Source organism: Cryptomeria japonica, chromosome 1, assembly GCF_030272615.1.
Source record: "Cryptomeria japonica chromosome 1, Sugi_1.0, whole genome shotgun sequence".
In the NCBI taxonomy this organism is placed as follows: Eukaryota; Viridiplantae; Streptophyta; class Pinopsida; order Cupressales; family Cupressaceae; genus Cryptomeria; species Cryptomeria japonica.
In genome coordinates this window covers 458,024,017-458,046,086 of record NC_081405.1, presented here as the reverse complement: position 1 = coordinate 458,046,086, position 22,070 = coordinate 458,024,017, and the positions used below count along the sequence as shown (strand labels likewise).

The 22,070-nt window shown below is 35.9% G+C and overlaps 1 protein-coding gene across 2 annotated transcripts in view; it reads right to left on the bottom strand.

The window, feature by feature from the left end:
- LOC131064363 (two-pore potassium channel 5) overlaps positions 1-22,070 on the bottom strand; it is a 40,687-nt gene that overhangs the window by 7,607 nt on the left and 11,010 nt on the right. Inside the window, exon 1 of one of the 2 annotated variants that reach the window (XM_057998473.2) lies at positions 2,148-4,308. The exons of the other annotated variant lie outside the window; for it this stretch is intronic. Coding sequence (XP_057854456.2) covers positions 2,148-3,367 — 1,220 coding nt within the window. The 5' untranslated portion in view covers positions 3,368-4,308. Of the gene's footprint in view, positions 1-2,147; positions 4,309-22,070 lie in introns of those variants that run through there. 2 annotated transcript variants of the gene reach the window in all.

Genomic DNA, 22,070 nt, shown 5'->3' with positions numbered 1-22,070 from the left:
CTGTTAGTTTTAATTAGGGTGAAGAGCGGATTCCAATTGCCTAAGGCAACATTGGAATCCGCCCTTAAGAGCTGGGCCCTTTATCTTGAAAGGGTAACGTGTATCCTTTAGGGCTGGGCCCTTCTCACACGCCACCCTCCAATAGGGCCGACCCTATAACTCACACATCATGAAACGTGTTAAAGGAAAAGCATTTAATAAATAAAAAGTTTAATGCTAGCCGACCTAGATATCTACCGTCAAGAAGAAGATATATATATGAAGCAAGTCATTCATTCATACACACAAATTAGAAACTGTAATCTGCTCTGCTCCAAAATGCGATCTGCTCTTCTACACTTAGCGAATCTGCTCTTTGGCGAACTGCAAGGTCAATTGGTTATAATGCTGCTTCAGCCTGTTGAAGTCATCTTCTGCTGATTGGTTTCTTGGTCACCTAACAGCTAGGGCATCATCCTTCATCACCTTGGCAACTTGCTGCTTGAACAGCAATCAGAGATAAGTGTTGTAATCAGAACATTATGCTTAATACATAATCAGATCCGAGGATCTTTCTTGCTGGGTTTTTCCTCCTAGGAGGTTTTCCCAGGGTACTTGTGTGTTGTGAGTTCATTCTGTTCATTTCTCTACTTATGCTTAAATCTGGAAAATCCTAACACTAACAGCAATCAACATTAATCTGGAAATTAATATAGATTTCTGTTTTCTGAGTATTGTATTAATCTGAAAGTCTAAAATTCAGCATGTATTAATCTGAAAGTCAAAAATTCAACATTAACATCAAACAAAATGATAATGGAGATTCCTATTGTAGCTTATTCCTAATAACCAACCATATTAGAAACTTGAGGGGAAAGCACAATAGGGCACCAGGAGACTGTCCTCCACAACTAAGCCCAAGAGCACTGAACAACCAACCAAGTCAATCTGAACTCTTGGCCCACAAGCAATGGACACCGTTTTGAATACAAAACACTACTGAAATTTTGGGAAACACTGAAGAAAATCTTCAAGGACTTTGAAATAAGCTTACATGCCGTAAATAGGAAAAACAATACTTTCCTGAGGAGGTATGGATGCTAACTAGGTCTAACAAATTTATAAGGGAATTATGACTGCTGAAATCAGCCAAAGTTTACTCTTTAACGTTCACAGGTTATCTACCTAGCACTCCAGAGATAAAACACATTTTCCAGACAGTTTCTGAAAGAAGATCTCTCTTAGGTCAGGTCCCGTTAACAGCAGCAACAAGGACAGGATCATTAAAGTGAGTACCAAAGGGACAGATTGTATGTCAAATCAGGCTGCAGGTGATAGGATGTCAGCAGAAGGAACAGCGGAGGGGAAGAATGTAAAATAAAAGCCTCCTCCAGCAATTTTGACCAGTCAATGGAGAGTGTAATCATACACATAGCATGACACCAATTGCTAGTTAATGTGTTAGTTTCTCATCTATTATTATAGTGTCATGGCAATTATGTAGCAGAGGATAATATAATTTGATTTTAGATCCTCTAAAATCGTTGTTACAAGCATGCAGTTCATATGCATAAATCTGCTAAAGAACATTTAGTTTATCAAGATCTTAGTTTTGGCATCAACATTTTGTGGGTAGTGAACTAGCTCTATTAGGATCAATTCAAAGAAATAGAGATGGAAGAGATACTTTTCGATTTGGTTGAATGACCTGCCTCCAAAAAGTTAAATGATCATTTTGTCTATTGGCAGGCTGCGCATCTAAAAGAAGCATGGACCCAATATTCCTTGAAATCATTGTGATCTAAAGACAAGATAATTAGACTAAACTAAGGGGCTACAGACTATTCTTTTTTGTTTTGCAATTCTTGCTTAAAATAAATGCTCAACGCGAAAAAGAATTCTGTGAACACAGGATCTTGACCAGCACTATTGGTGTTGTTTATATATACTTTTTTTGATAGAAATCCATGTTGAGACAATTTCAGTAAGCAATTATCCTAGTGATTATTGGTATCGTAGCTTACATGTATTGAAAGGAGTTATAACAAATTACATTCAAACAAATTTATTCAAAGCTAATCTAACCTGTGTGCGTGCCTTCAACATTAACAGAACTATTCTTCCCAAAATATCTAGAAAACAAAAACAGAGCATAAATTGAGAAAAACCTGACAAAACCATTGTTGTCAATATCAGCGGCCACTAAATCCTCAATGGTCATGTCTCTATGCAGCACCCATTTTGCAATCAAGCGGTGTCGCTTATCAATCCTCGCCTCTGCAAAGTAGAGAAAAGCACGCGCAACAGCAAGAGTGCTCACAAGAAGCCAAATAGATGCAAACAACCGCCCCGGCAATGTCTTGAAAGCGTGATCTCCATACCCAACTGTGGTTACCGACATCACCGAAAGGTAAAAAGAATCGGTCCACCCTAAATTTTCCGAAAAGTGCATCACCGTGGTTCCAACCCCAATGCACAGAATGACTACTCCAAGAGCAAGTGCGACCTTCATCCGAATCCGCATTCTACCTTTTTTAACATCCACAATATATGTCTTGGCAAGATCATGGCGGCTGCCCTCCACAGTGTGAAGCAAAAGATTCTCCTGCTTGTCCAAAACATATGTCACCATTCCCCCCAACAAGATGTCAATAAACCCAAATCCCACCAGCACAAAAAAACACGAAAAGAGCTTCGTAGAAGTAGTCATCGGAGTAATGTCCCCATAACCAATGGTGCACATTGTCACTATGCAGAAATACAACGCATCGACAATGGCATTAGTCTCATTTCCTGAGAATTTGTCCTTGTTGAAGGAATAAATGAAAACACCCACAGAAAGATAAAGAATCAGATAAATAACAGCCTGCCTTGCAATGGAAGCGGCCGAATCTGTCTCGGGCCTCTGAAGACTCTGTTTCACCTTGGATGCATTCCACATGGCAGGGGCAGTCCTCGACCTATGCAAACTCCTCCTCTTCCCTGGGTTTAAACCTAAAATTTCCTCACTATACTGTAATATATTGTTAGTGTTGTTATAAACCCCCTCGCGTCCACCAGGCTCCGCCCTACAATCAATATTTTCAATAACATGACGAGCGGAGATGTCCTCTTCTTCCCTGCCTAAGTCACCGCCATCGTCGGGGATTCGAATTCTGGGAGTTGCAAACCTCGGGCTTCTTAACAAATCTGGCGGCTCATCATCAACGTTGCCGAATATGATTCTCTCCTTAAAGGCTCCCGCAGCGAAAATATCAGGCAGTGAAGAAGGAGCAACAGGAATATCTACCTGCTCATCTTCCGGCAGACTGCGAAGCAAACTTTCCGTGATAGAAGCCCTGCGCCTCGGGCTCGGAACGTATCCTGCTGGTAACAGAGGCTCGTTCATCTTCCTCGCTCTGTCAGATTACGCTCAACACCTCAATCTCAATACAATTTGGCATAATCAGGCGCCGAAGCCTAACATTTTAAGCCGCCTTGGAAACAAAATTGAGAAATTTTGCCTAGAAAGAAAGCTTAATTCCCACATCCCAACAAATTCCAACGCACAGAAATAAATTGTTCAAGAAATTAGACACAACTACCATTAACAGTGGAAATCTGCGAGACAAACAATTGAGAATTGCACTAGGGTTTCTAATCCCTTTAAAACCGGGAATTCCAACCGTCTTCCCGTTGTCGCTATCCTCTCTCAGGCCGTTTGACTAAGTGAGGACAACCTGTTGGCCCTGTCAGCTGACATAGATATTTACAACGATAGCTACTTCACCGTGATAGGCCCTAAAAATAATTTCCTTATTTTTCATTTTAAGAGTGGAATTAGTAATTTAGCAACATGATTAAGAGATCACCTCAGGTGCTCAGGTAAGCAATTATTATAGCTCCACAATTTTCTTCAATAAACTCAATGATTAGTTTCGAACTGTCGACCTCAAGATTAATAAGCAGGCACTCAACAAACTCACAAATACAGATCATCTACTGGTTAAAACACAATTTTTAGGTTTGACAAAAATTACAATTTCTTTCACCTAGAATTGCAAGAAAAGCATTTTTCAAACTTCTTGGAAATAGTGAGCAGATTGCGGGCCCACTGGATCACTGTATATACTACTTTTAATCCCAAGTGCCTGTAATTGTCATCAAATTGCTCAGTGCAGGTGTTTTCATTTTTCAAAGATCTCTGATGGGAGATGGAGACAAGAACTTCACACTTTTCTGTAAATGGGTAACGGACTAGATTGATGGAGAAGCGGGGAGCACATGTATTGGAATCCACAAATATTGACTGTGGATCAAGGTTGTACGGGTGTTTCTATGCATGCCAACATAGGATGATCAGAGGTATCCAGTGAAATTTGCTTTATTCTGTTTTTTATAGGGATATCCTTTTTTGTTATTATACTTAAAAAATAATAATTTAAAACAAAAGAAAAGATTTATTAAAAATATACTTTCCATCTTTATTATAATAAAATAAACAACTTTTTAGCTTTATAGCTATTAAAAGATAAGAACAAGCCATTTGTACCTCTGTACCTCTGGCAAGGATAGATGTAGGTATCTATCTGGATTTTAGTTTATTTGAGATTTTCAAGAATGAATTTTTTTCCAAAATCTCAACCAACTTTAATCAGTATAGAATACCATAAATATATGTAAAATATGAAAAATAAATCATTTTATTTATTGAAAAATTATTCTATATTTATTATATGCATAATTAAATATAGAAGCAAAATATATAAATATAAAACAAGGAAGGTCTGCCATTAGTATGATTAGTTTAGAGTAAATAAAAATAGAGATAAAGATAGAGGGAGAGGAAGAGGGAGAGAAATACATAGAGAGATAGAGAAAGGTAGAGGAACAAATAAAAATAGAAAGAGAGAGAGAGAGAGATAAGGAGATAGATAGATAGAGAGGAAGAGGTAGAGGGAGAGATAAAGGTAGAGATAATGTACGTGTCGCCGATTTGCTCTATGAGGTCGTCCATCTCATATAGAGACACCTTCGGCGAATTAATTAATAATATATTTAATACCACTCTATCTAGTTTGTAAGAAAAACCATTTTCCCATCTTCCAATAAAGACGTTTAATGTAAAATATAATATGAAGGTGAGATAGAGTTACCGAGGTTATAAATGTTGTCAAATCGAAGGACAAACTACTCGTCTAAATTTGTCCTTTTCGGCCAAGGAAATAAAGATCTTCATTTTGGATAATATTATATTATGCTTCGATGGACAAGCTTATGACTTGGTTTAACTTTATCAATATTTTAAATTATTTTATTGTTTTTTGTCATTGCAATGACATTTTATTTATTAAATGTACAAAAAAGAGTATTTTTTTGTTTCGAAAATTGAATTTTCTACCTACTAATTTCAATATGGTCCAATGAGAGTAAAGAAAAATGATATTTTTGTAATTACATAAAATATAAAATAAATTTGAACTATAGACTTGTCTAAAATTCTTAAATCTGATTGGTCAGCTGAAAAAAATAAATGATCTAGGTGAATGCATAAATATCCTACCTAGGGAAGGAACTAATAAATATAAAACAAATTACATTTTCTATCTTTATAATTGTAAGGCTATACAAAAGATAAAAACAAGTCATTTGTACATTATGCAAGGATAAATGTTGCAAAAATGTAAGATTAAGTCAACATTTATTTATTTCAATTTTAGTTTATTTATGAAATTTTCAAAAATGAAATTTATTTTTCAAAAGTTTAGAATATAATTAATATAAATATCTTAAATATATTTATCAAAAATATTGAGAAATTAAATTATTTTATTTTCTAAAAATTATTTACTACATGTAATTAAATATAAATATAAACTAAAATAGATAAATATTTTTATCTTACTTTGTTTACAATAAAATAAAAATATATATTATGAATTAATTAGTTTTTATTTATTAGAAATTTTATTATTTAATTTTTAAAAACAAAGATAGTAAAATTTTAAAATATGTATTCTTTTTTTCAGTTATTTGAATGGCACGTCTCCCTCTCTCCATCCTACCCAAGCCATTTCTTCAAAATTTTCTTGTGTTTTGTTCCCCAATTTTGTTTGCCTCATTTTTCCACTTCCCCCTCCTCCCCTACCATGTTTTTTATTATATAAGCAGGCCCTGATCTCAAAAGTTACAAAGACAAAACAACAAAAACTAGACTAGAGTGGCCTAGAGCACCAAAAAACAACACCAAAATGAGGACTACTAATTATTACTAAAGGAAGGCACGCAAGCCTTAAGCGTAGTATCTATTTAAGTTAATATAAGGCATGCAAGCCATAATAACAAAAAATAAACACTAAGACTATAGAACAACAAAGCATAAGAAATCATTAATCTTTGGAACCAATGGTTAGGTTTCGGTCCTTAGTCAAAGCATCAAACGAGTGCATCCATCCAGCGTTGAGCTTCCTATTTTTGTCTTACCAATGTCATTACCCTCAAGAGACTTGCCTTGTTTCTTCATTTTCTTTTTTATTTTGGATTGACCATCACTGCTTTGTTCATAGTACCATTACTAGCAAAGATAATGCTACCAATAGCACTTTCCATAATTTTGAATTTCTCCATCATATTAATTGCATCAATCCTTAACTCCATGTCAGCCATGCGAACATGCAAATCAACAACTTGCACTTTGAGATCAACATTGTCTCTTTGTCACTTCTAACCTTAGTAGCACCATCTAACTTTACCTCTTCTTTATTTATTCTTCTTCGTCTATCTATTCTTTGTCTCATTATCTTCTTCAACATTCTCCTCTTCATACTCCCCATTGTTATTATCATTGATACAGTCTTTTGAGTTGTCCTTTTCATCATCCTCTTCTTGTTAGTTATTCTCCACGCTATCCTTCTCCAAACTCTCCTCCTCATTGCGGGGGTAAAACTCATCCTTGGTAAACTCCTCATCCTTGTCTTCCTAAACAACCATTTTGCCTTTATTCTCTTTACCTTTATCTTCTAGGGAAGGCATGGCCAAACAAGCATACCTACAACCACCTAACCAACTAGAACCAAAGCCCCCAACACACTTTCTTTCCTCATGCTCCAAGTCCAAATCATCAATAATTTCAATTGTAACTGTAGCGTCCTAAAATTGCGACACTTGCAATTTCGACCGCATTTGGGTCTTCACGATGGCAACGCAACACTGAACCTAAATGGAGACCCCGAAACTTGCGCACGACACCAAAAACTGCATTTTTCAGCACCCTGGCCTGATCCTCCTTGCACCCCATTGTCCCTGGAGGTGGGACCATGGCGCCCAGCGCCCTGGTCCTTCAGGACTAGGGCGCCCAGCGCCCTGGTCCCCCAGGACCATGGCGCCCAGCGCCTTGGTCCCTGGCCCTATTTTGGGCCCGGTCTCTTATGGGGCTTCGGGTCTTTATGTTTGCAATTTGGAAAATAGCACTTCCTGGTCGGCCCAAGGTCGGAAAAATCAGTCTTTTAACCCTAATTGACAAGTATATAAACTACATTTCCTCTCCCATTTGGAGGAGGAAGGACAGATGTGTACAAGACGTGGAAACGATATTCAAACATTCAAGCATTCAAGCATTCAAGCATTTCCTTCAAGCAATTGAGCATTCTAAGTCTCCATTCAAGGCTAAGTGTTGCATTCAAGACAAGGATTCAACCATTGAAGAGGAGATCACATACTACAACATACAACATACAACAAACAACAACATCTATACCTTCGCATATAAGGATACAAACATCCTTACAACAAGGTATTAGTACTTGTTTTACATTACATTTACAGCATTGCTCATTTCTTGATTAATTCCAAAACCGGGGTTTGACCTAAAGGCAAACCCCTCATCCCTAACCCCCCAATCGTCCTCTCTTTTCTGTGTGTAGGTTGCAGGTACGCGGCTGTAATTGAAGATCTGGAATCCTTGTGCAGAGACGAACAGATCCACCTTCGTTTCGCGGATTTTCCGGAGGACCGTGTGCACGCTGGGCGCCATCGTCCCGTCAACTTTCGCTCAAATTTGCAGGACAGCGCCGTCCTGACATTTTACTGCTAATTCCAGGTCCGCAGCTTCATATCATATTCCTATCTCTGTTTATAAGTGAATCTTTCCTACTTTGCATGCATTCCTAGTTCAATCTTTCTATCTACATTTCTTTACAAAAGAGGGTATCCTTGATGTCTTAACCCTTGAAACTCATATAGAATCCAATCTTGCATTGCGTGGGATTGGATCTTGTGGGTTTCAACCCCTCTTTTGAATGTAAAGTCCCTCTTAAGTGAAAACCATCAACCCTAGTGACTCTCCCTTCTCTCTCCTTGGAGTTGGGGAGGGGAGAACGACTAGGGTTCGATTTTTCCGCTTTACAGTAACACCCTTAGCATCATTACCCTTGTGATCTAATTTCCTCTTTTTAGAGGAACCCGGGAGGAGAGAAGAGCCCGCTTTCTCTTCTTTGGGGTAACTTTTAGCAAATCTTTCGCTTACGGTTTGGTTGCAGCTTCAAATTTCAAAGGGCCCTTTTTAATTTTAGTATTACTCCCCCTAGATGACAAAAAATTCCATCTTAACAGAGTTTTATGCATATGCTCCTTCTTTGTCCCATCCATATTATCCAACTAGTGCTATGAATACATAGCTTAGATATTTCCTCCACCATTGGTGTTACATCTTCTTCTCTAATTCGTGTGACTCATACCTCCACTATTACCATCATTCATCTCTCTTCCTTGCTCCATTCCTAGTTCCATATCATATTATATTCTTCACTCCATACCTATTTAACGTCTCCTATCAAGTTCCTACTAGCACCATCCCTACTTCTACCTCAAACACAATTATTTGAAAGCTAGATAAAGTGGAGTGTATGGTCAATTTTGTGCCCAATGGTCAAGACATGGACGAATATGTTGAGGACACGAAATGCACCACTTTCATTTGAGATTGTTACTTATCCTTTAACTAGTGGAACATATTTAGACCATATGTATGAATAACATTTCAACTAAGGGATTTCCACACTTTGAAAGATGATCTCATTGAGTGGTTTTTTTATTTATCTCACGAGTTTGTCCCTTTTTTGAAACTAACCTAAGCAAATGTTTCTTAACCACTCCAAATTTGTTATGGACCTAAAAATTACTATTGCATATTTTTTCAATTGTTCCCCTAGGCCTAATGAGTGCATATATGAATGTCAATAAATTTTATTCCATATGTTCAAAGTTGCACCATCAACTTCATGATAATAAGTTGCAAACTATGTTTAATACAGGATTACTGCCATCTCTTCAAGATAATTTGTATCTAAATAGTTTTGCTTCTTTTATAAACATGCATGTTGTCATGAGTTAATTTTGTTTGTTTCTAATGTGCTTAACTATGGCTCATCTTCTTGTGATTCTTCCACATCTTCTTACCCTATTAAGTTTCAAAAGTTTAATACTTTATCAAAAGGTAATGATCACAAGGACAAAAAGAATAATTTGCATCATGTTACTAATAATTCCAACATGCCCTATTTTAAGCCTCATACTTTTAGAAAGTATTGAAAAAGAGCTCTTAGATATTGTGATACAAAGCTTATTGGGATCTAATTTAATTACTCTTCTACCCATTAGATCCAACTAGATGGCTACCTAGCATAACTATAATGAGAATGTATATTGTAACTTGTATAGAGTTTAGTGATCATCATACTCAAGGTTGCATGGCTTTGAAACATAAAGTGCAAGATTTGATAGATAACAATATGATTCATATAAAGGGTGAAAATGACAAGGGTAATCCTTCAATTGCCCCCCAATTAATAGTTAAAAGTTTAAACAAATTCATTTCTTCGCCATGCTAACAAAGTTCACACACCATACCATAAAATGATATTTTTACTATGGGGCATACACATGTTTATAAAAATGTTATGGATGATTATTACATTGATTCTCTTACACACTCTCATGCATATGCTTTTTGAGTATGGTACGTAATTTTAGATACGTCTTTTTAGTTTTGCGGTTCTCCATCAATTACATTACCTAGTGATAAGATACCACATAATAAATATTATGATCCTTCATATGTCTCTAGAAATATTATCTAAATAGTTCACCTACTTGTTTTCTCAATGATCTTGCATGTGGATTTATTATATGCACTAAACAAATTTTTTCAACCATCATATTAAACAATAAGCTTATACACATATGGGTGTTTCATTGAAAATGATTAATGAAATTTTGATTAAAAGTATGGGTTGCATCATGATTTTAGATTTTAGAGTGAGTCTTAGGGAGATTCTAAGCTTATCATAAAGGCAAGTGTTAAGGTTGGTAGAGCTCTATATAAGCATTATTTGATTTGAGTCATTTTACTTTTGACATATATATGAAGATTCCTAAGGAGCATGCATGTGAGCATAAATATTATGTGCATAATTTTGATTGATTTCGCGTATATGAACAACATAGCACAAATTTGAGCAAGGATAAAAAGACTGCTTAAGCATCTTCTTAGTTTTAAAACTATGAAGATAAAAGCCTAAAGAACCTCAAGTTGCATACATTGTCTAAGCAATGAGATCTTGATATAGTCATACCAGCAAATGATCCTTATGAAAAAAAAATTACCCAACCAAAAAAGGAAGAGAAGAATCAAGGAATTATGTATGATAAACCCACATTTCATTCAAGAGGCATCACTTCTTCAGTTTACCTAAGAAAGATGTTATGCTTAAGAAAATACAAATCTCTCTTTAGGGTGACTTCCAAAGAAGCAAGAGCAATGGATAAAGAAAGATAAATCAACAATTACACATACTGTTTGTATTTTCATTACGAGTGCCACTTCTTATTGGAATATGTTTGCTTGAGAGTGAAGAGCTTAACACAACTATTGAGATGAGGAGGACTTCTTGGATAGTGATCTCTCTAATTTTGTTACTTAAGACATTCAAAAAAATTATGCTTTACTTATTTATCTTTTAATTTTAGCATTTACTTTTCCTTTTTATAGATCCTTATATATTGACTTTTTGTTTAAATGTATGTTTATTATGCTTCCCATATTCTTATTTCACTTTATACATTATGTTTCATAATTTTTTCATTTGGGGGAATAGATTTGCCTATTATATTCTGTGTTTGGCACCTATGTTTTTCCATGTGCCTTGTTTAATTAGGTATTCTTATGTTACATTTTTGTGGTGTTCCTATGCTTTTGATATTTTATTCTTATAGCATCCAACGCTTGTGCTATCTATATATCATTCTTATTATGATATTCCTATTATTTACACATATTTATCATATCACTATTAATTTATATTATGTTATCATAATCTGCAGACTATCAAGGAGGATGTCAACCAGCTCAAGAATAAGATGGAGGCTTGGGAAGCCCAAATGGTGGGCCTTATCAAATTCCATGTGCAAGTTTTACATAGTTCCGCGCTCACCCTCTCTTTGCTGAGGGAACGCTATGCAAACACTGAGGAGGACAAGCAGGAGGCTAAGGACCTCTACAAGTTCCAGTCAAACGAATGGAACAATGCTATGGATGCCACTAGGGTGGGCAAGGCACCCTTGTAGTTTGTTTTTGTTTTATGTTGTTGTTTCTGATTTCTAAAGACTTGGTTCCTTTTTGTTGATAGTTGTTGTTAATTGTTGTTATAGTGTTGTTTCTGCGCTATGATTTTTAATAGTTTTGCTATGTAAAGGGTCAGTGCCCTTGTTCTCACTACTTTATTAATAAAAAAATATTATTAGAGCCCATATCAACATACATCATCTTCCTAGGCATCCTTGCAAATTTGCTTGTTGCCTTTGATTAGTGTTACAAAGTTATTGAATTGATTTTCCTAGGATCTTGATCAAAGAGAATAAATATTTCCCTAATAAGTTCCTAAATAATGTCTTTAGACACTACTCCACTTTAAACCCACTTACAACGAACTAAGACATGTTTGCAATAGTCATCCAATTTTTACTAGTTCATTTCCATGAATTTAAGTTCATTTTTGTGCATCAAAATAGACAAAACTCTATTTTTCAATGCAATAATGAATCAACTCTTCTATCTTCAATAAATATTCCTCCATTAATGGTGCATGATTTTGGATGCAAAAATTCTCACACAATCGAATCCAAAAGCATACATCATTAATCAAATGGATTGTGGAAATCTAATGATGTTAATATTTTTTCATCCAAAATTTAACTAAATATCATATTTCATTTATTTAAATTGTGTAAACTTAATTCTACATTTATCACTTAACTCTAACTCTATCTTAAAATTAATTATTATTTAATTGTTTATCCTAATCTTTAATTGTACAGCTTGAGTTGGCCTAGTTGTGGAGAACTTGTGCTCTTGAAAGAGAGGTCAGAAGTTCAAATCTCACAAGGGGGTAAGGTATCTATGCCTCGTTTGTAGTGTAGTTAGGTACCTCTTGCTCTAACCCATACATAGATGGCTGGCATCATGGACTAGTTATATAAAAATACATATATTCCCTTCCGATAGATAATAAACTAACTCATAAAAAAAAACAAGACCATAAAGCACATGCATTCTTTAATAGGTCCTCTATATTTTAAGGATTTTAATATTGGCATTCACTCCATTCTATGCTATGTCTATTTTCGATGCACATTTTAGATAAATAATTATAAAACCTAAACGACATATTTTAAAATTTTAATTAATTATTATTTGGGTCAAATATGAATGATTAGATAGACACGGTCCCATTCAACTAATGTGAAAATAAATAATAAATTTTAAAATTTTAATTAATTATTATTTGGGTCAAATATGAATGATTAGATAGACACGGTCCCATTCAACTAATGTGAAAATAAATAATAATTGGTTATAGTTGTCTTGAATATTTTCTGAATTGTTTATTCACGTAAAATGATTAGGGTCAATGTACAATGAATGTGGTGGAGAATTAAGTATAAAAATAGCATGCCATTCCTTTGCAATCGTTACCCAACATGATCACGTGTGGTGAGGAATTAGTAAAAGAATTAAATTCCCACATTTTGTGGGATAGAGAAAATTAAAAACTCAAAAGGCCAAAGCGATCTCATATGTGGCTTCCCAAAAAAAGGCTAGAATTTGTCCCTTCCTCCTCCATTGGAATCCGCTTCGTTATCTATAGGCTTAACAATACCAATCATACCATAAGTGTTATATATATATATGATGGTTTGAATATGATTTATGTTATTTATGATGTAAAATATATGTTTATTGAAAATAAAATAGATTAATAAAGGTATATAAAAAAATAAATAATAATAAGATTAATAAAGGTGTATAAAAAAATAATTAATAATATTTCATATTGTATTATGATTATGGGAGTATTAATCAATAGGTGATACATCTTGAAATTATTAATGAGGAGCACCTAATGAATGTTCGGTAGAGCACCATTGTGAGTATTGGTCATTTTACCTAACAATTTACTTTAACTCTTTATCATTCTTAACTATGAGCAAGAGATGCATGAGAATAATTTTGTTGTTATTCCTAGTGGTGTTGTTAATAGATCTAGCACATTCATTGTCAAGTAGTCCATTATATCAATTATATAAATGGGGGTGCCAACATCAACTCATGTAGCACATTAACCCTTCTTGAGATATCTAACCACTTTGCCCACTAAAACTAAAGGCTCATTGACTTCAAAAACACTCTTCTTCACTAGAACCCTTCTTCCTCTATTGTTGGCCTTAACTTCTTAATTCTATGAATACTAATTGCTAATTTAGAACAACAAAGATACCCTTCAAAATGATATAACTGTAATCATAAAAATCAATATGATGTATGCAAAATGGATTAGTAATTATATTGAGCTTCTACAAAATATTAAAGAATCTTTATGAATCATTTGTACGTAAATCACAATTGCTTGGAAGTTAGGTAAACTTCATTTGGGTCATGTTAGTGCCTTAATATAAGATCCTATCGAATACCTCAGGAGAATGAGAATGACTTTTTCACATGACATGGGGTAGACCCACAATAGAGTGTCCCACTTGCAATACATTCTTAATTTGCATGGTTGGGGACAATTTTTTGTAGAAGACACCTTCATTCAAAGGTGTTTACAAATTACCTTTGAATGAAGGGATACCATTGTTTAAAGTTTATTCAAATTTTTAATAATTTAATATTTTTTTGGCCATGGAAAGGACCTCTCCACCTTAATCCTCATTTTTTTCTATTTTAAACCTTGGGATGGACTAGCAAATAGAATCAACATGATAAGATAATATACAAGACCATAGCCATCAAAGTAAGCTTTCTAAAAAGTATGATTTTGATTATGTTTAATTTGATTATTATATTTATTTTATATTTTCATGATAAAATTTAATTTGAATGTATACCAAAAAAAAAAATTGCATTATGGAATAAACCTATGTCTAAATTATAATTAGTCTCACTTCAAAAAATAATAAAAAATAATATAATTAACAAAAAATGATGAAAAACTATCTATTCACTAGATATTAATGATATCAATTTATGTTTTAAAAATTATAATTTTAAATTTTTTCTATAAAAAATTATACATTATAAAATAAATGTCACATTTAAAAAATATTATTAACTATAAAAAAATTCACAACCCATTTTTTTATATGAAGTACAAAAAAATAAAAATAAACACTTAGAATCTACACATAAAATGTAAAAAATCATTCATTCACATCATCTTCAAATTCTTAACAATTCAGTTTCTACATAGGTGATAAAAGGTACAAATTTGGTTAGAAATGTTGATTTCAGTGTCTCACGTTGACCAAAAAGTGGGACACAATATTGTGGGATCGCCTTGTGTTGATTGAATGGCAAGCCTACACATGTTATCATTAATATAGATGACTATAAAAATACTATTTTTAAAAATATGGTACAATTCCTTGGACTCCATACTAATGCTCATCTAGCTCCATGTTCTTTGAGATGGCTAAATAGCACAAGAAGATATGAGTAAGTGTCTAGTGTACATGATAAATTATGTTGTTAAAAGTATGTGTGACAATATCAATTTTATTTTCACACCCCTAGAATTTAATGATTTTTTTCTTAGCAAACCCTTGATATATAATTGTGAAGGTACTTATACTACAAAACCATAATGGCAAATAATTCACCTTGGAAGATGGTACTTCAAGCTATGATAAATGTCACCACTATCTAGGCTAACCTTGGTAACAACTAAATAATGTAGCAAGATAATTATGCACATGAAATTTTTTATATTCCTAATGGTTTGTGCAAATATACCTATCAACCTTGCAAACATACCTCGTAATACACAATGCCACACCTCATGTTTTTCATAAATATTAGCTCAATATTGAATTATGTCAATAGGATGAAATATTCACCAATTACATAGGTATCCCTATATGCTATTTAGTACAATAAAGAATCAACTCAATTCATGAATGTCCTCTACCATATAGCTCTTTACATACTATACGTCTATTTGGTAGAATTATGGAATTCGATTATATGTCCAAGAGTTGCTTAATTAAGGAAATGTTAGACCAAGTTCATCCCCTTGTAGTAGTTTAATTGTGCTTGTACCCAAGAAGAATTGCATAAATAATGGTCTCGTACAATGTATCCATGTACCCAATGAATAATTTATTCCATGCATTCATCAATTCCTTTGTAATCGTCTCTTTAGCTAACATCCTTATCTTCAACAAAAACTTGGGAAGAACATGTTCAACATCTTACACAAGTACTAGATACTGCCAACATAAGTTGTAAGCTAACCTCAACAAATGTACTTTTGTCATCACAAAAAATGTACTTTTACCACCACATAATTCAATACCTTGGTTACATTATCAACCACTTTGGCATTCATGTTGTTCTCAAGAAGATCAGGGTGATTCAAGATTGGTCTATCCCACACGATATCCTAGAATAGTGCAACTTCTCTAGATTCGAGCTAACATTTATGGAGGTTCATCCTTAGATTCTCTCATGTCACTACTTGATCCCTTAACCAAATTATGCACATCGATCGACATTTCAGTGGAATCCTATGTAACAATGCGCCTTTACTTTACACTAGTATTAGATCTATAAGACATCGTGCACTCATTTGAAATACAAACCAATGCATATAATTGTGTTATTGGTCTCATGTTGATTTAACATAGTCATCATATAACCCAACATCAATGATGACACACTTTGTTATTCAAATCATGATAAGGAGTTACGTCATAATACGAGAAGTTAATGTTGGCATTATGTTGTCATTGATGTCAACTAGTATAGCATATTACCAGTAAAGCAGGACAACCGGTATGGGAGGATAGTTGATATGTTGTCAGTGTTATCAACCGATAGTGTGGACAGTAAAGCCAACAGGTAAGCAAGTTGGAGTAACCGGTTTACATGTCAGTGTTGGGAAGAAGGAACCGGTTAGTGTGTATGCATGTTGATGTTGAACAAGCATGGCAGAGAAGTGACGAGTGAGTGATGTGAATCGGGAAGCGTGTGACTGGTAGAGCTTACTACAATATGAACTAATGAAGGGTTAGAAGTGCAACCGGTACGCTAGTATGTTGTCAACTAGCAGGACTCCCATCGGATGAAGAGAAGGTTGACAGAAAATGTGTTGCTTTAGTGAGCAAAGATGACATATGGAAAAGGTACTGGGACATATGTCAAGTTGGAGATGTATCCTCTCCTTAATGAAGTCACGCCATTACTGGCAGGTGACATAGATCCTCCTCCACCGGTGTTTAGCAATTGAAGTGCAGTTGTCTATTCTTCCCACCGGTAAGTGGTAATACCTTTCTTATCCCACATCATACAGAGCATACATCATGACTCTCCGAGATAAGATAGTCAGAGTTAAAGGCAGGAGATTGAAGGCTCACACCGCATGAACCGATGAAACACTAAGTTGCCTTAAGTGCATGAAATCAGACATGTGCACCGGATCTGCAAGGGTGGACATGATGAGTTGTCAGTACAGAGAAGGAAAGATAGGTTTGTCACTTTGACAAACCAGTTGATAGGAGAACCGATCGATTGATGAAGAAGGCAATGTTGCGCAGCTGCAGACAAAGAAAGCAACCAGATTGTAGATGCAGACAGATGCATCACAGTTGAAGATTGATGACAAGGTTTCATCAAGGTTGTTATCGGTATACTGACAGATGCATCATCAACCAGTATGTAGGACAATCGGTGAGTGAGAAAAAGAGAAGAAGTAAAAGGCTCGTGTCTGATAAAGAAGAGCATGTTGGGGATTGGCATGTCTGGTGACCGGTCAAGGTGTTCCACCGACAGATCAACAAAGTGCAGGTATGAAGGTCCACCGGTGAGGTTAGGTTATACCGGTAAGGTGAGTTGAACCGAAGGTGAGTCTTGGTTGGTGAAGGATGTCAAACCGACACAAAAGACTTAGCAAATGTGGATGTCGACAAAGATGACACGTAGGAGACAGGTGTCATGCATGTTGTGGTCGGTGAAGTGTTGTTGGTGAGGTAGGTGGTGACTGGTCGACATTAATGTCGATAGTGTGAATCACGGGTCGAGAGTAGAAGGGTGCAGCTCGAGACTACTTAGAGGAAAAATATCTGATTTGGTGGCTTCATGATTGAGGCAGAGTTTCTAGGGGTTGATCTGGGTAGGTGAAGCTAACTGCGTGATCACTCCATAGGTGATTGACAAGTGCAGACCGAAAAAGGTGTCGTGCTTGCCAAATATGGCAAACGTGTTCTGGATGCAGCGGGATTAGCGGAGTTTGATTGATCTGTTGCATGTGGTCAATCTGTGGAAAGAGATCTGATTGGATTTGGTTTGCCTCGAGGTCGATGAAGGAACCCTAGCGCACCAGAAGTTTGAATGTCATTTTGGCGGGAAGGCATAGTATATGTATATGGTGAAAATGGATAACAATAATAACAATATTGAAAGACTAAATGAATTCAACCACAAAACCCTAGCCTAACAATCAACAAAGATCCACCATAACATATGAAAATTACCTAAGACAATACAAATCACATGAAATCACAAAGATTATACCATCACATGTCCAATAGGGTTTTGATCTCCATTCTTCCTATCTCCATTGATCTTGCTTGATATATTTGCTCTCAGATTTTATGTGCACAAGAGCTCAACAAAGAACGGAATGTGGTTGCAAGTAGGATCGTAGTGTAGTTGAGTCCTCCAAACTGTTGATTAGGGTTTGATAATGAAGAAGGCATCTCCTTAAATAGAAGACACAATATGAAATGGAGGGATAAGATTGAGAGGTGTAAAAGGAGGTCGGCTAAGATTAGAGGGTAGGTAAAAGAAATAATAAAATAGTGAAAGGGGTAGGTAGTGTATGAATTAAGAGATGAATGACATGTGTCATGGGTAGAAAAGGTTAATGAATTAATTAAATAAATAAAGATTTATTTAATTAATAGAAGAAGTAGGATAATTAAATAAATAAGATATTTATTTAATTTAGGAAAATGATAATTTAAATAAATAAATGTATTTATTTAAATGAGAAATAAGGCTAGAAGAGGATAAATAAATTAATTAAATAAATAAAGATTTATTTAATTAATAGAAGAATTAGGCTTAGATAATTAAATAAATAAAATATTTATTTAATTAGACATGACAATTTTAGGTGTCTACAGTATAAATGTGCAGATCGAAGACCAGATCTACTACTATTGTATGAAAGAGTGACGTTGGTAAAGTGAGAAGAATCCAAGTGTTAACCAATCAAAGAGTCCATCAACAATCATAGAGGAGACTGTGTGCTTGAGAGAGAACCAGATAGAGGAGTTCAGCCGGCAAGGGTAAGGTAACCGGTAGACTGTCATTGAGCCTGACAATGGAGTACACTGGTGGTGATTGAACCGACAAAGAAGATTGCAGAGAAGAGAAGAGCATAGTGGGAATCTGTGAAGAACCGGTAATCACTGAGTTGGAGCTCGATGCAGGGGTTGGTGCCCTAAAATCAAAGGTTGGTGCTCCTTGGGTTGGTGCCCTAAAGAAGGGGTGGGGCTCCTTGGGTTGGTGCCCTAAATGTTGTAACCAATGTTTCATTGTGAGGTTGGATTGGAGCAGTAGACTCCAACAGCAGTTCTCACCGAGGTTTTTCCCTTGTTGGGTTTTCCTCGTACATCTGATGTTATGTGATGTCCCTTTTGTGTGTGGTTGCATGTGTATTATCCTCCTATCTCACTTGTATGTTTTCTCTATGTTAGATTTGCTAACCGGTACATACATCTTAGGTTTAAAAGGGTAAAGTTTGGAAACCACTAATTCACCCCCACCTCTGAGTGGCATCTTGTGTTCAACAATTGGTATCAGAGCCTAGGTTCCCGATTGATAAGCTTTCTCCAGCTTGTGTAGATTCTGGTATTTGAACACAATGGTCTGTTTTATGTCACCCCCTACTCCGATGTTTTATGGTTTAAACTATTCTATTTCAAGTTGCAGGATGGAAGTCTACCTATCCTCCCTTGGGTTTTATGTGTGGATGTCAGTTGTAAATGGTCTCTCTAGACTGGTCAGTCCTCCCACCGATCCTGAAGCAGAAAGAAGAAATGAATGCAACGTTGAAGCCATGAATGATATACTCAGTGGGCTATCCAATGATGTTTCATCACAGGTGGATAGATGTCGATCAACAAAGAGTTTGTGGGACCAATTGAAGAAGCTCTATGCTGACATTGCAGAACCGGTTTGTGGAAGCAAGAAGGAAAATGTAACACATGAGTCTGCATATGAAGGTAGATCTGTTAGCAGTAGCAACAATGATGAAGAAGGAACCCATCTCTTCATGGCTCAAGAATTAAAAGATGAGAGGTACACATCAGAGAGTGATCATGCATATCATTCCTACCAACAAGATGTGTTTGGGAGTGATAGTGAAGGTGAAGATGAAGATGAAGTAGAAGTTGATCTTGAAGGTGAACTTGTAAGTGCACTCGAAGAACTTAGTAGAGTGAGGAATGAATACAAGTTGTTCAAGAATGTTGCGATTGTGGAACAAAACCGGTTGATCAGATGCCTTGAAGAATCTAAGAAATGCATCTCAGAGTTGAAGACACAACAATAAGACACCAAGGAGTGCAGGTGCAAAGATCTAGAGTTTGAGCTAGAGGCCAAGGACAAAGAATGTCATAAGCAAAGAGAAGAAATGGAGAACATCATAAGAGACCTTGAGAAATGTCAGGATGAGCTCAAGATAAGAATCCGGTTTGATAGTAGCAATGATGCCTTGGACAAGATGTTGAAGAAGCAAAAACACTCCAAGGATACCAGAAGTTTAGGATGTGATGTCGGTGAGTGCTCCACCAGCAAGAATGTCCCCCACAATGATATTTTGTTTGTCTCCTCAAATGGAAATAACAAGGGACAGGCCTTCATTGTCCAGAATACTCCCCGGAAGAAGGTTGATCTAACCACAACCGGTGAAGACATGAAGCTAAGGATGAAGACCGATGTTGCAAGAAGGAGGAACAATGTGGATCCCAAAGGAAAAGGAAAGATGGGAGAAGTCAGCTTCACCGGAAGCAAGAACTTAAGAAGAAGACAACATAGAAGACCTCCTACAGGTAGAAGACAAGGAAATGCTACCACCCATAGGACAAGACAAGTGTGGAAGAGAAAGGGATCAGATAGAAGAACTGTACAAAGTGGACAACCCAAGATGCATCCCTGGAGAAGCAAAAATGGAGATACTAAACTGGTAAGATCTCCTCATGCATGGCAGAATAAATTTGTAAGTCATATGCCATCCTTTACAGACTGTGTCTCTTGCAAAGATTATGGTCATAGGGCAGACGAATGCATAAAGAGGTCTAGAAATAAGAATGAATTCTGTCCAAGAAGTAATGCAATGGCCATAGTATGTCGAGATGTAGAAACATCCATAGATATGCTCCTATGCATAATAGGAAGAGTCCATTTGTTGCCTCAAGAAATGTAAACTATGCATGTTACAACTGCAATGGACTTGGCCATAGAAGTCATGAATGCAGGAACAGGAAAGTTCAGTCATATGACAGCCGATATAACAGCTATGCTCAGTATGAAAATGGTTATAGAGCATATGAGAGACAAAGACCTACATGGAACTAAAGGAGAAATATCCTTGCAAGATCAAGTGGTCCATCGGTTTGGATAGCCGATTAGAATAGCATGACCAGAAGAAGATGGTCTAACCAGTTTGATAGAAAGTCCTCCAATCATGTGTTTGGTTTGAACATTGTTTGCTTCTACAACAATGCTTTCGGTCATGAGGCAAAATCCGGTAGAGCAAGGACAAAACGAGAGAAGAAGGTAAGACCTGCTCCCAAGACTGAAAATGGGAAGAAGAGTGAAGTCAAGCAAGTATGGAGGAAAAAGCAAGAAGATGCAACCATGGACCGGCATTGTGAATGCACATGTGATATCTCCTAAGGCTTAAAGGAGATGCAAGACCTTAGGGGGAGTAGCACATTGACCATATCATTCACCCCCTCAGTGGAAGAGGACATGTTAAAAGACAAGTTGTTGTCAGTATAAAGGAAGGAAATGAGATGGCAAGTGTGTGTAGTGGTTGTCTTGGCTACACACCTACAGATGAGAGATGGATCACTGCTACATGTATCAATGGATAGCTAATTTGCAATTGGGATCAGAAGCTATTGACACAAGAAGACATGAGTTAGAGGAAGATGCTCTGATAGAGATGATGAAACGGTATAGGAAATCGGTTTGTGCAGTAGGTTGTCGGTATGTATACTAACCAATATTGCAGGTTATGTAAGTCAATGAGGTTCGGGATCATTGCAATTACTCCAGTGGTGTGGTATGAAGAAGTATTTATGTCTCAAGTGATATTGGAAAAGACCTGAATGACATATGATGGCTCGGTAGTTGATCATGTATGCATGCATCTTTTTGGGTTAACCGGTTTGATATATGACATGATAGTGAAGTTGTATGGCATTGTGTTCATTTAAGATCATGTCATAAGTTGTGGTGGATATAATGGAGCTGAAAGATAATCATT